Source organism: Cibotium barometz, chromosome 12, assembly GCF_041138505.1.
Source record: "Cibotium barometz isolate CiBa-2024 chromosome 12, ASM4113850v1, whole genome shotgun sequence".
NCBI lineage: Eukaryota > Viridiplantae > Streptophyta > Polypodiopsida > Cyatheales > Cibotiaceae > Cibotium > Cibotium barometz.
The window spans coordinates 25,967,365-25,982,670 of NC_141057.1; the positions used below are offsets into that span (position 1 = coordinate 25,967,365).

The 15,306-nt window shown below is 51.0% G+C and overlaps 1 protein-coding gene across 1 annotated transcript in view; it reads left to right on the forward strand.

Annotated features, from left to right (window-relative positions):
• Positions 1–15,306, forward strand: part of LOC147633228 (ferredoxin-thioredoxin reductase catalytic chain, chloroplastic-like) — a 57,383-nt gene that overhangs the window by 31,402 nt on the left and 10,675 nt on the right. The window contains exons 3-4 of the mRNA XM_086806240.1: positions 3,967–4,016; positions 4,134–4,205. Of these exons, the coding sequence (XP_086662366.1) occupies positions 3,967–4,016; positions 4,134–4,205 (122 nt within the window). The remainder of the gene's footprint in view (positions 1–3,966; positions 4,017–4,133; positions 4,206–15,306) is intronic.

Genomic DNA, 15,306 nt, shown 5'->3' on the forward strand with positions numbered 1-15,306 from the left:
TTGGTTGGTTATGAGGTTTTTCATACTTTCTCCAGGCTGGATACACGACATTCGACTTCAGGGAGTGTTCTTACACTTGGGTTTGGAACCATTATTTGGAGCAGCACGTCGCAACCTATATGGTTGTTTTCTTCCAGAGGAACGGTGTACCTGGCAGCTTGTTCTGTTGCTTTTGTAGCTGAGTTGCTAAGGAGATTGCTTGTGGAGCTTTCTTGGTACCTGTTTCTACAGTCTTTCATCTTTGATCGAGGACGGCGTCTCTGGCTTCTTGGAGTTTGCTCAGCATCCGGTGCTGAGAGGGGGTGTTAGACATCATCCCCTACTTGCTGGCTTCCTATTTGGTGTCCTATTTTAGCCTCTAGGGCTGACCATGTTAGTCAGAGGGGCTGGTCACCCCTCACTCATATTTTACCCATATTTATTCCCCATTTTATGGTCTTGGGATTTTCCCCAGTCGTGGAGGTATTTATCCCTAGTTGGCTGCCTTCATGTAGAGGTATATATAGCCGGCATGCCTCCCTCATATTTTACTGCTTGCATTGCTTGCCTAGCTTGTCTAGCTGCAGTCCCTCACTTACGAGGTTCTCCCCTCTTGCTTGGGACATGTATTCCTTTTGATGATGATATTGAGAGCAGGTTCTCACCTGTGTTTCCTCTCCATCTTTCTCTCTCTCTCTCCCTCCTGTGTTTCCACTTTCCCTTCTTCCGCTGCACATTCTATCAAGAGCTTCCGCATGTGACAATAGACCCCTAACACATACCTGTCGTCCAACAGAAACACCATAGATATTGCTGGCCGGTATAAAACATCATCCAACAGCTGCTGGCCATCATCAGGCAGTCTGCTAGCATCAAGACAATGTGCATATAATTTATGTAGTAGTTAATGATGATTTTTACAAGTTGTGGGCTGGAAAACAGACCGACAGTAGCATGATAAAACTGACCAGCAGAAAATTCACCTATATAAGCAGCCCATAGTTTCATTGCCTAAAAAGACATCATTCATCAAGTATTCAGCAAAGCATTTAAGAGAACATGTGTGCTTAAGTTACATAAGGGTTTTTGGAGCATACAAACAGTTGTGCTTGAGTCCAAGGCAGCATAGAAGATCCTCTCATCTTCAACCAGCATTTGTGCATATCCTTAGGAGTTATGGATTTGCATAAGTGGCTTCATAGTGTCTTCTACAATGCTATTAGTTTAGCATATGGTCCAGCTTGCAATCGGTCTTCCTCATCCTTGCATTTGGTAGTCCACATTCATCATTCACATCATTGTACCAAGTTCTCCAAAGTAATACAAGCAAGTACTAGTGCCTTGGATTGGTGGATACTCAGTCGACGTACGGTCTCCCTTGTCCTTGCGTTGGGTAGTCATATCGCTTGTTCTCAACATAGTTGCATCCAAACTACGTTTGGATGTAATCCAAACGTTCCAAACATTTCCATTGTTCTCAACATAGTTGCATCCAAACTACGTTTGGATGTAATCTAAACGTTCCAAATGTTTGGAAACGTTAGTGAATGTGCACTTCTGATTTTATAAGTTAAAAAAACGAACGCAAGTCAACACCATTTATTTTTTCGCTTTTCCTTACGTGCGTGTGGCAGCCTTTGTGCAGCACTCAAGTCTTCTCCTGTGGGCGTCTCTATGCGGCATTCAAGTCTCTCTGTCTCTCTCTCTCTCTCCCCCCCCTTGCACACGCTCAAGTCTCTCTCTCTCTCTCTCTCTCGGTCTTTTGGAAGACGTTAATAAAATCTTTCTTTCTTTCTTTCTTTCTTTCTTTCTTTCTTTCTCTCTCTCCCTCCCGCAAAACTGAAACTAAAGGTTGTATAGTATTAGTAAGTGCTTTAATGTTCATTGATGAATCTTCAAACTTCATATTTCAAAATTTTTTAAGTAAACTATAAATTTTGTATATATATATATATATTGGGGGCAGCGTTCACTATGTTTGGAATCTTTTCAGCACGTTTTCCAAACGTACTAAACATATCGTTCACTACGTTTGGAACCACCTTGGTTCTCAAGCATTGTACAACATTCTCCATTCTCTCCTCTCTCTCTACTCTGTGAATTGAATGCTAAAGATCTCACTAAATAAAGGTATAAAAAAAGCCTAGTTGTGCGTTACCACGATCAACCTCAGTGCATGTAACAAAAGCTGTCTTTGAACCTGCGAGTTTATGCAATTCACTTAACTTTAAGAGAGAATAGTTGAGAGAGAAGATGAGAGTCGACACCAGATTGGGTCCCAATTACCCACTGAAGCCCCCCCCCCCCCCTTGCAAGGAGACTCTTTGGGGCACTTATGCAAGTCTAGATAGCCGCAGGATTGCACATATGCTGGCTGAGAATGGAAGAGGAGCTTCATTGATAGCCTGGAGAGAAAGGAGACTTTATATGCTGCGTCTACTAGTGAAGACCTTTGCTGAAAACTGAATGATTAATGATGATTTGATGCATTTGTTTGTATATGGCTTCGCATTAATGATGATTTGATGCTTCGCTTTGCTGTTCCTAGGCCTGGCCGACTCACAGCCCTTTGCCATGCTGTCCGACTGATGCCAATGGGCACCTAATGCTGGCTGACTGCAAATAGGGGTACCTACAGGCTGCCAATTGGCTGCCTTTGGTCCCCTATGGCCTATTGATTGCCCCTTATGGGCTGGCCCATAGACAAATCTACAATGCTCTACATGCTTGCTAATGAAAGACCTAGGCTAAAGCTGGTTAAGAGGACTGACTCCTGACTGACCTCTATGGCTTGGAGACTGACCTAGATAGCTTGTGTGTGACTGTCCTTGGACTGAGGGCTCACAACGGGGTCCTGTCGCACGACAAATATTCCTAGAAAAAGGTATCACTTCTGTACAAATGTTTGCACTGATGATCATGCCATTGTGTCACTGTGTACCCAGTGCAAGGTGCACGTGACAGGTTTGTTGCACGTCACGAGAGTCAACCTATTGCATGCTGCAGATCGTTGATGGTGTAGACTTACGGAGCCTGGGAATGTGTTAGCTTCCAACTGTGTTGGGTGTAGCAAAACGCTAACCTTCATCAAGTATTCGATCGCCTACAGTAGAGGGCTGTCTACCACTGTCCTAGGGAGCCACAAGGAGGTATGGTTGTCAGTGGGAAACCTCCATTTCTGGTCAGTCGCTGGCTGGGGCAGATTTGCTCATTTGTTGTACTTCATTCTCTCGCAGCATAATAAGTAAATACTCTAACAATTGTTGGGGCCTTTAAGTGTGTAATTGGGACCCCAGATTGTGTACCGTGCAAAGCTCTCTACCTCTACTCCCTCTCCTCTAATCTCTTCCAAATCAATAATTAACACATGCCTTAATCACCATTAAAGTGTTTCTGCTACCACTCATGTAACAGCTTTCTAACTACCAGCCACGTGCTTGCATTCATGTAGGGATGTAAAGTGAACCCACCAGGCATGAGATAGCTCTGCATGCTTCAAGAGTTGGGTAGAAGAGCTAGAGTTTTTTTCTAGATCTTGGGGCGACCCCCACTTTTCATCTCTGAAGCGACACCACAATGCTTCTACATCCTTGTGTCCTGAGAAGCGCATTTGTCTTTGAACCTAAACATTCAATTAATTTTCCCGTGGAGAGCCAAATAAAAAAAGAGTGTATTTATGTGGAATATCCTGTTTTTGAGGGTTTAGTCATATATTTAGCATAAACAACAGGCAGCGCCACATGGGTGTAGGTGGGAGGATTTAAATCCAGGTTCCTACCCTGGCTTTCGAATCCCCTGAATGCTAGGCTACATGCCCGTGGGTATTTCTATGCCATCATGTAATCCTTAAATATATGCTGCATAAGCAGCAGGCATAGTCCACCATTCGTCTTGCAATTCTGCTTTTTGTTGCTAATGGTGTAGTAATCAGATACCTTGTCTTCATATTTTTGACTTTTGGTTTGTTTGATCTGGGTTGACTTGTAGGGCTTGGCGGAACACAAAGACAACCTTGGGGCTCCCCTTTGCCCCTGCAGGTATGTCTCAACTGTTATGGACTTACTTTATTCTGGGTCTACAATAGAATACTTTCAGAGTGGCTGTGTGAAAGAAGGATTCATCAAATTAAGCTGCATCTTTTTGGTGTGTTGTAGGCACTATGATGATAAAGTGGCTGAGGTTCAACAAGGGTTTTGGAACTGTCCCTGTGTTCCAATGCGTGAAAGGTAAACTTTGCACAACATCTACTTGATGAGAGCAAAGAGAAGATTTTGTGTTGTCCCACATATCAGCGGCTGTAGTTGAACTAACGCATAAAAGTTAATTTGTAAAGGTAGTCTTAGAGAACAAAGAAGAACCTACTTACATCACTTTCCAACATGTTTTTTTTTGTTGGGTACGTTGTGTCGCACCATGTGTCTAGGGTGGTTGCAGAATGCCATGAACCCGTCCTGTCACCCTATCATCAGGTCTGTGGGGAGGCTGCTATCCTCATGGACAGCTTGTATCCCATCAGATCGTGTCAAAGTTCCTTTTTGCACTTGTTGAGGAGAGGGGGGGGTCTCCTTTATTAAATATTTAGACGCATTGGCTTTTTAGTTTAGGAACGAATGGTGAGAAGTATGAAATGGGGGCCTGGTGTCCCACATCTTTGGAGGAATGGAGCTGGCTCACCATTTGGAACAGCTATGTCCCGTTACAACAATGATTTGACGGTGTCACAGTTGGGGATCCCTCACTTACCTTAGCAGCCGGAACAAGCAGCACAGTCATGCCCTAATTGGTTCAACAATCCAAAAAAAAGAAGGACAAAAAGAAAAAGAAAAAGTAAAAAACAGAAATAGAGGCGAAGCAAGGAACCAATATGGAGGGAGGGAAAAATGGGACCAGCAAGCAAGTTTTGATGTTCCCAATGCATGAAATAGAGTTTTGTGGTAACTATGTTCCTTGTACATGTGGAGCTGCCCATCGAACTGCCTGGACGTGCCCATCAAATTGCCTGCGTTCGAGTTGCTGTGTACACCGTCCACTTCCTTGCACGTGTGTGGGCCTGCGTGTTCTTACTTTCAGCCCAGCCACCCCTCCAATCAGCCCCCTTGACGGCGCTAGTGTGGAGGGAACCACCTCCTCCAGCCGTGATTGAGTGGCACTAGTGCGGGGAGAGCCATGGCCACCCAACTCAGTGGGGGGTGTTGCAATCTTAGCGGGGGTGGCGCTCAGCCCAGTCTTGGGCTTACGTGGCAAGGAGCCATTTTAGAGGCAATTGGATACTCTTTCTATGGATGAGGGTGACCCTACGACGGATCACCTCACCAAGGCGAGATTTGTGGGAACAGTTGTTGAACTTTGATGAGGGTATCCCAGACAAACAGTTCATCTACCAGTACTTTGGATTATTTGCCTCCCTCGTCTTTGGGCTTTCACACCTCTCAATCTCTCTACGAGAGGAGGTACTGAACTTGTCACTTTTGAAGAGTTAGTGGGTTTGCTCTTGCAAGAAGAACAAACAAGAGCAAGTCTATCAAGCAACTGTGGTGGTGACAGGGCAATTTCAGCCGGGGACAAGTGGAAAGCAAAGAGCTTTAAGCATGGAGGACATTAGTTCAATAAGGCTACTCATGGACAGCCCTCTACTGGAGGTGATACCTTTGAAAAAGGGGATGCCAACAAGCCCAAAAAGAAGGGCAAATGTCACTACTATCACAAGCCTGGCCACTACATAAATGAATGTAGAAAGTGGATGGCAAAAGAGAAGGAAGATACAGGTAATGCAGTAGATGTGTCACATGCACTCGGCACTCAGTGCATGGTGACAAGATGGCTCATCATCAGAAGTGCAACAGTTGTACAGTTTTAGAACCCAATAGGATGATAATTGTCGTACGCCGTGACCCCATTGTACATCCTCAGTCCAGGATAAGTCAGGCACGAGCTACGTAGGTCATTCCTCAGCCTTAGGGGTCAGTCAATCAGTCAAGTCCCTTAACCCACTTATACTCTCTGCTCCAGAGTGGGGATTGACGTGCTCGTTGAAGCTCCCGCCCCCTCTCCCTGCTCGCGTTGCTGCACAGCGCCCGTCGCCCTTCCTGCCTGCTCGCCCCCTCGCCTTCCCCTCGCTCCTCGCGCCTCTCCTTGCCCCCCCGCCTACCTTCGCTGCGGCGCCCTGCATTGCCCGCCGCTTTTCTTTTAGCCCCCCCCCCGCATTTGCTTCCGCCACCCCGTTTCGCCTGCCTTCGCTGCCGCCGCCCTGCTCTGCTCGCCGCCCTTCCTCTCCTTCGCGCCTCCCCCCCTTGTCTTCGCGCCCTCCTCCCCTCTGCAGCGCCTCATCCCCCCCCCCCCCCCCCCCTCCGCCAGCTCGCTTTCCTCCTCTCCCTCTTGCGCGCAGCTCCCGCCCTCCCCCCCCCCTTTAGGGTTTCTCCTTCACCTGCTCCCCCCCCCCCCCTTCCCTGCTTTTTCTTGCTTCCGCCCCCAGGGGGTTTTGTTTTCCTTTTTGCTCTGTCTTCCGTCTCTCTGTGTGCAACTTGGTTCCAGCAGGATCCCGCCTTCGCCTCGCCTTCACCACAGCTTCAGAATCTGATGGAGGCTCCTCCCGCCCCGCCTCAGAGGGACTCATCCGCAGCCCCCTCGCCCGCCCCTGAGGACACCCCCATCAGGCTTTCTCTTTCGCCAGAAGAGGAAGCGAGCCTCACCGCAGAGGTGGAACGCCTCCAGGCTCATTCCACCATTTGCCTTATAGTTGGCACTCGCCCCAGCAGAGGGGAGATCAGGGATCTTCTTCAGGCCCGCCTTCTTGCAGATGTGGGCAAGATCCTGGATGTACAGCTCCTGGGCCGGGGACATTATCAGATCGAGTTCGAGGCCGCCCAGAGCGTTGCCAAGGTCCTTGCCATGAGTCCCCTTGACATCAGGGGTGCTCGGGCTTTCTTCAGACCTTGGCAGCATGGATTTGACCCAGCAGCGGCGGAGCAGGGAGAGCGCCTTTTCCATGTTACAGTTTGCTTCCCTGGACTTCGCTGGGAGTATCTTCCGCTCCTCTCCAGGCTCGGTACTAGAGACTGGCCCCTCAGCAGCTTCAGTGGTGGCTAGAGCAGCTGGGCTACCTTCGGTCAGAGTGTTGGTGTCTGACATCTCCTCCCTTCCTAAGGTCATTCAGCTACCTAGGATAGGGGGGGGATGGATAGATCAGAGAGTGGAGTTCTCGGGGCTCCCGAATCAGTGCTTCATTTGCAGGCAAGTCGGCCATCTGGCCAAGGCCTGCCCTCGCAGGAGACCCCGACCCTCACCACAGTAGCAGGCTACTGATGGCCCGCCCACAGATTCGGCTCGGCAGGCTGCCTCCGGGACTCCTGCTCAGGCCACAGAGACCTCGGAGTGGCAGCCTGGACAGGGGCGCCGCCGAGGGAGACAGCCACAGCAGCACGCCCAGAGACCGCTGCAGCAGCAGCCACAGTCTCAGTCTCAGTGGGTTCCCGTGAGGAACAGCTTTTCTCCCCTCCAGGAGGAGACCCCCGCGGCGACGACTGAGGACCAAGAGATGCCAGCACCCCCTCCTTCACCCCCCCCACCCCCGTCCCCTCCCACCGCCTCGCTTCCACCACCATCGCCTCATCCTGTCCCCGCTCCGGTTTCGGCAGCGGCTCCCTCTCCACCCCCCTCGCCCCCCCCTCCTCCCCCACCGCCCGCCTCACCTTCCCGGGAGGCCCTGGCAGTCCCCTGGCGTTCACCTGCAGTCCGGAGGGCGCTGAGCACTGACCTCGCTCGAGCATCACAGAGGAGACCTACTATGCCGATTCGGGCTTCACGGATTTCATCTATCCGCAGTCGGCTGAGTCGCCTTGGCATTAGACAGCGCTCGGAGGCTTTTGATTATGCCTTCACACGGCTTTTTGGAGCAGAGGCCCCCCATGAGCCAGCACCCATCCGAGTTCATGTAGTGATACCTCCGGCCCGCGGGGAGGAGGCACTAGACTCAGTGGTGGCCTTCTCGTTCCCTCTGTGTGGCCCTTGCGACTGGGAGTGGACTCTAGAGCTCGCTCTCAGCACTTTGAAGACTCAGGCAGTTGAGTTTTCTCATCACATGAGCGATCTGGAGGTGACAGATGTGATAGGCCGACTTTGGGAGTTAGCTCATTTTTTCTTGGATCCCGGAGTGTGGATACCTCAGGGATTCGGCATTTGGTCGTGCGCATAGTGGTAGACTTAGCACGCGACCCTGGATATGTGTGTATACACGAGGTTGCTCTGTCAGAGCGGGAGGCAGTCGCCATGGGCCACAGCCACTGGCGCCTGATCCGGGATTCTTGTAGTACACCGGGTGGGCAGATTCGCAGCCGCTCGGATGGGGACTACTCTCCATCCAAGCCGCTTGCGAAGGCCCGCCGTACGGCTGAGACAGCATCCACCTCAGCAGGGCATCCATGAGGATCATCTCATGGAATGTACAGGGCCTTGGCGGAGCACACTTTATACGCTATCGTGGTTGCTTGAGGCAGGAGCTTCAGAGATGCCTGGTTGGTGGCAGCATTGATATTTTGATGATGCAGGAGCACCACTTGGGTGAGAGCAGGATCCGGAGATATGGTTCGGTGATGCCTGGTAGATGGGACACTTTTTGGTCTGCAGGGTTTGGTCCTTTGGGTGGACAGGGAGGAGTATGCATGGTCATTGCAGATGTATGGCTGTAGGCCATTGTGGATCGAGGGATCATTGTGCCTGGTAGAGCACAGTATGTCATTCTGAGGATGCATGATGAGCTATTGGGTGTGCTCAACGTCTATGTGCCCAATCAAGCTAGTGCCAGAGCAGAGTTCTGGACCGATGCATTGCCAGAGGCCGCACATTGGTGTGTCGGGGGAGACTTCAACATGCTTGAGAACCCGGCAGATAGGGTGGGAGGCAGTCATGTTACAGTGCACGGCACGGAGCTTGCAACTTGGGACCGGTTTTGCATGTCACTGAGGATCACTGATGCATGGCAGCATGGGGCTTTCTCCCGGTCTCAGGACAGTCTTAGTTTCTCTCGGTCGGATCGCCGGCAGGGAGGGACTAATCTATCACGGATTGATCGCTTTTATGTGGGCGACTGGTTAGGGGAGCGAGGGGGCTCCGTCGGCATTCTCGCTGGCACCTCATTTTCAGATCATGCGCCAGTTATATTGACATTGGAGGAGGGGACACGGGAGCCCAGCTTGCAGTTGAGGATCCCAGAGAGGGTACTTACAGATCCCAGTCTCGCTGAGGACATTGAGAGGATCTGGCATGATAGTCAGTGCTCTGACCAGGATGCAGCGGGCCAGTGTGCCCAGGGACTCACCGATCTTAGCTCTTTTCTACACGCTGCAGCTTTGACACGGCTGGGAGAGATTCGCGAGCGGGAGCATCGGCTGAGACGCAGCCTTGCTTCGCTACAGCGCCTTCAGGAGTAGCAGCCTGCATGTGAGTGGGTGGCGTCCCAGCTGAGCCAGGCATGCCAGGAGGTTAGAGAGGTAGAGGAGTAGAGACATGAGTTTTACTATCGTCGTCAGGCCTCTCAGTGGACGCAGCTTGGTGATAGAGTGACTGGAGAGTTTTTTGAGGTCACTGGACCCCGTCATGCGCGAGCAGGAGTCCGCCAGCTTGGTAGACCGGATGGATCGGTAGCTACTGAGCTCGGGGAGATCAGAGCCATTGCCACTGCATTCTATAGAGACCTGCTTTCAGCGGAGCCAGCCACTGAGGATCGAGATGTTTGCAGACAGACTGTGTGGGCCCATGTGCAGAGGAGGGTCACTGACCGTATGCGTACAGTTCTAGGTGCGCCTCTGTCAGAGATTGAGCTTGCCGATGCCTTGAGGGTCCTACCGCGACATAGTTGCCCAGGGGAGGACGGACTGACGCCGGCCTTTTTTATGCGCTATTGGGACCTTTTGGAGCCAGGCCTCCGCAGGGGCTTTCAGCATGTTTTGGACACTGGGGTGATGCCGCAGAGCTTTTCAGAGGGCTTGATCTATCTTATCCCCAAGGGGGAGGGAGTATCAGATGATATTCGGCATTGGAGGCCTATTACGATCCTCAATACTATCTACAAGGTCTTAGCAAAGGCCTTGAGTTTGAGGATCCAGCCCCTCCTGGGGGAGATGATTCATGCTACTCAGACAGGATTTGTCAAGGAGCGCAGTATCCTTGACAACATCTTTACTTTCTGGGAGGCGACGGCCCGAGCTAGATTTCTTGGCGAGGACTTGGTCGTGATGCTTCTCGATTTTGAGAAGGCATACGATAGAGTTGATTGGGGTTTCTTAGAGGGCACTATGCTTCGCCTGGGCTTTGAGCCAAGATGGATCAGAGGGGTGGCGGCTCTGTATTCCACAGCTCGCAGCCAGGTGCTGATTACAGGAGGACGGGGGCCGAGTTTTGAGCTGACCAGATCAGTCCGTCAGGGGTGTCCCCTTGCCCCTTTTCTTTTTCTCTTCTTTGCGGAGGCTATGAGCATGTATTTGACGGCAGAGGAGGTTGGTTTGAGAGGACTTCAGCTCCCAGTCCGGGGGGAGGACCTGCTTGATGCTGAGTTTGCAGACGACACGGGCTTATTTTTGCATGGCCAAGAGGCCAATCTTCTTCGGGCAGAGCAGTCGCTCCAGGTTTTTAGTGCAGCTTCGGGAGCATTGATCAATTGGCGCAAGACAGTGGCCTTTTGGATCAGTAGTGCTCCCACTCCGGCATGGAGCCCGGACCCCGGTTTTAGATGGATTCCTCCAGGCACAGCAGTGCGGTATTTGGGATGTTAGATTAGCCTAGATTTGTCACCTGAGCAGCAGATTGCCCCGCTTCTTCTGAGCATTTGGAAGAAGCTTTTGTATTGGAGTACAGCTCGACTATCCTTGGCTGGGAGGGTGGTGGTGGCAAATCAGGTGCTGTTAGCGACCATGTGGTACATTACGTCTTGCTGGATTTTCTCGAGCTCTTGCATCAGCCAGGTACAGAGGTTGATCAGGAACTTTCTGTGGTCTGGGCGGGACGGTCAGCCAGCTCGGGCAAAGGTTGCATGGGCAGTTATTACACTTCCGCTGGCTCAGGGAGGTTTGGGCATTATAGATCCAGTCGATCAGAGTAGAGCCTTATTGGGGAAGCTTATTGTTCGGGGGTTGCTTCCAGGCGAGCGCTGAGCCTTGGAAAGAGCTCCTCTTGCAGCGGCTGCAGGCTCGGGCGCCCCCAGAGCAGGGGGCACTTTGGGGCACCAGAGATTCGCTGGATCTTCATAGAGATGAGGAGGACAGGCCTCAGTAGAGGATGGGAGGACAGATTTGCTTTGAGTATCCTGAGAGCTTGGGAGCTGCTGAGACCGGGGCTCTCTCAGCGACCTCCTTCTTGTGTTGAGGAGCGGGCCAGACAGCCGCTCATCTGGAGTCCAGCGGTTCGCACGGAGCAGGGTCATATGATGGGTTCTCGGCCTCGTCTAGCCTGGGGACCTTTAGCGGCAGGCCCAGCTCGTAGTTTTGGAGACTGGCAGGCCTTCTGCAGTCTCCCAGAGGAGATCCAGGTGGAGAGGTTGAGTCACATCAAAGGGGGGTTGATTATGAGGGATGATATTCAGGAGGCACTCACAGAGGAGTGGTTCACGCCTCTCGAGCCAGTAGCCCCACGGTGGATGGGAGCCTTTACACAGTTGGAGATCCTGATTGCCGTCAGAGCTTGCACTGAGGATGGCAGTTGCCTCTACTATGAGATTCAGGATGAGGGCAGACTCCAGAGAGTGGAGGTGGAGTCGCCTTTGGTTGCAGAGTGCACCTTTCAGAGGATTCGGGTAGTGGCCGCCGCTTCTCGGAAGTGGCATATTGACCCCGACCCTGCTGATGTGCTCCCGGATTGGCGCATATGGGCATATGCAGCGCGCCCCTTGGCCCGGCTACAGTGGGACCCCGGGGAGTACGAGTGGCATGATCCTTATGCATCCCTTGAGGCCACAGTGATTACCTTTTTCCAGTATACTGTTCGGCTGGGGCGGCATATTTTGACGGCGAGGAGGACGGTCTCTCCAGCGGCAGCGGGGCATTGGCGGCTACAGGGACTCTCACAGGAGTTTCTGGAGGATTTTTGGGCTCGGCTTTGGGCTAGTCGACAGGCCCGCAGGATCTCGGCTTTTCAGTGGCTGGTCGCCCACAGGGGCTCAGCAGTTGGCACTTGGCTTGTTTACAGCGGTCTTCCAGCGGCCTGCGTCCGATGCGGCCACCCTATGGAGACACAGAGACATTGCCTTTGGGATTGCCCTCAGGCGCAGCAGATTTGGCTGCGGATGCTGCGTATTCTGGCTCCCCTCTCTCCAGAGGGTATGTTTTGGGGTGCCGCTGCTTAGTCGACCTCGTCAGGGCCTGGGATGGGCTATGAGATGGAGCAGGGCAGTCAGGCCATCAGATTTATTAGGGGCCAGCCTCGCCTGGTTCTGGCACCGGATTTCTCGTCCGCCAGCTGGACACAGGAGAGGGATTTACGATGGGAGCTCCTCAGCAGCCTCACCATCTCGTTCACCTGGAGGGCCCGGTGCTTCACGGCCTTTGAGGGGAGATTAGAGCTACCAGCAGAGACTGTACGGGGGATTTGGCAGGAGTTGATCCACACCCTGCGAGGACAGTACGACCGCATCCGGGGAGACTCGGATGAGGCGATCTTGCGGCGCCAGGCCTTTCACACCACTTGGCGTTGTGGCCCCTTCTACACCTTACACACGGGATTCCCCCGTTGGCACTACAGGCCACCTGTTTGGCTCTTCCCCCCCCCCCCCCCCCCCCTATTGTATGATTCAGCCTCTCAGTCCTTTGTGCTGATGCTTGTATTTTGCAGCACCTAGGGAGAGTCTCTCGGGCTGCCATGCTGTATTCACTGCTCTTTTTTCTCTTATGAGCAGGAGAGATTTTTTGTAGCCCTACGGGCGTTTTTTATATAACTAATGAAAGGATCTTTTCTCGGGGAAAAAAAAAGAAAAGTTCCTTAACCCACTTGGAGAGAATCATTCATGCATGTAGAGTCAGTAGAAGCCTTAGGGTTTGCATCAGAAAGCACTCTGCATCCTGCATAATATGCATTCATATGCCTGTGCATCATTTAGAACATCCCCGAAGCCTTAGGGAATTTACTGGGATTTATCTGGTATTTTTTTCATATTTATTAGTATTTATTTAGCATTATTTGCATTATTGGGCATTTATAAATATAAACTTTATTAAATGACCAACCTCCAGTTAGTATAAATAGGCTTGCCTAGAGCCTATTTTCTCATTCAGTCTTCATTGTGCTAAGAGCTCTCCTCCTCCTTGCTTTCAGCCCAAGACTAATCCAGCCCTAGAGGCCATAAGCTTTCTTCTCCAGCCCCTTGAGAACCATAGCTTCAGCCCAGCCCTAGGCGCCTGCCTTCAGCATCCATTCAGCCCTGATTCAGCATCAATTCAGGTCCAGATTCAGCACACAGCTCTACCTCAGATCCACGCCAGAAATCAGCTTGCAGTACTCTGCGTTTCTGTCCAGCAGCCTTAGTACTGTACAGTTTCTGTCCATCAGCCCCAAAACTGCTGCGTTTCACTCCATCAGCACCCCTACAGGCCTGCGTTTCTGTCCACAGCAGTTTCCAGCCCTGAAGATTCAGTCTACAGCAGTTTCGAGCCCTGAATCTGTTGTTTGCATCAGTGTCCAGCCTTCTGTGCATCATCCACACATTCAGCAGTCATCTGGTGAAGGTAACACAGCATTCATATGTGTTTTCAGCATTTTAACAGTGTGTAGAACAGTCCACCTTCTTCTTCTCTCAGCCTCAGGTGTGCAGCCCTTCCTCATGCCCTTGGGAAGAGTGCATAGGCTCGAGATCAAGTCATTGAGGTGTTTCTACAGCAGTGTACAGATCAGCCGCTCTCCGATCCTCCGAGATCTTGCGTTTGGCTTATGTACAGTCCAAAGTCATTCTCTCTAAAGAAATAAAGCAAATACTATCTCGTTATCGGGATAGGGGGCCCTTCAGTGGGTAATTCGGGACCCAATCTGGTGTACAGTTCTCATATCTCTCTCTCTCATCTCTTTAAAGTTTGAAGTAATGAAATGGATTGCTAAACTCACGAAACTCAGGATACAGAAGACGGTGTGAGCATTTGTGTGACAGGATTAACCAATACAAAGACTTCCGTTGCATATCACATTGGTATCAGATTTAGATAGTCCACACACACCGTATCCTAGCGTGGGAGCATCCTTGGATGGTTAGATTGCGTTCCGGCACCACCACCGACTTCAGCATCATGTCTACAGGAGAGAGTACTCATCAACCGGAAGACATCTCCCCCGAAGGAGACCTTGTTCTTCCGCCTACAGCAGACACCATAGCTCTTCTTAGAGCTCAGAACCAGCTACTCATGGAGCGTCTCCAACTCTTGGAGGCAGCAGTAGCACGTCCTTCTACACCTCCAGCAGCACCCGACAGTTTGTAGTCCTTTTCGATATGGGTAGTTCTGAAGACGCCATCTCTCCCCAGTTGGCTAATAAATTGAACTGCACTTTAGTCCCATATCATCTGGATGTGGACGGGTTTACACCTGGTCTTCGCACCCACATTTCCTAGAAGGCACAGCAGTTTGCCTTTGAAGTTCAGAAGGCCTCATTCCAGCGAGATTTCATTGTCTCTCCTCTTTTGGGATGTGACATGATCTTAGGAATCCAGTGGTTTCGTCAGTATGAACCTATGCCCAATTGGGGGCAGGACACCTTTATTATCTCTAAAGGTTTTCCTGAGCCTGTCATGATTCGGGGGGATAGGAGCATTCTTGGCGTTCCTATGATTTCTCATCTCCAGGCCCAACGAGCTATATGCAAGGGAGCAAAAGGAGCATTAATTTATGCTCAGACAGCTTCTATCTCATCAATAACCGCTGTCTCATCATCTTTAGTCCCTCAGTTAGCAGATCTCCTTTCTCATTCAGACATTTTTAAGGATGATCTCCTACCCAGTATCCCACAGTTAGCAGAATCTCCTAGCAAGTTTCCCTCTTGTCTTTCCAAGACTTTCAAGGGCAAGCTAGAACAGCAGTCAGTTCTCAAACATTTCAAACATGTTCCTTATGGACACATTTTCACAATCACCACAGACCACCAAGCACTTAAGTGGCTCCCGACGATGCCAAGTGCCCAGTGGAGTGCTCAGCACAATAGACAGGGTCAGCTCTTCCACCAGGTTGGAGGAATGATCAAGTACATCCCTGGTCAACATAATCTAGTAGCAGATGTTCTTAGTAGAAAGACCAGCATCCCGACCAGTCAGGAGTCTACCATTCTCAACATCTCTGGAAAAGACTTAGAAGATCAGTATGTCGA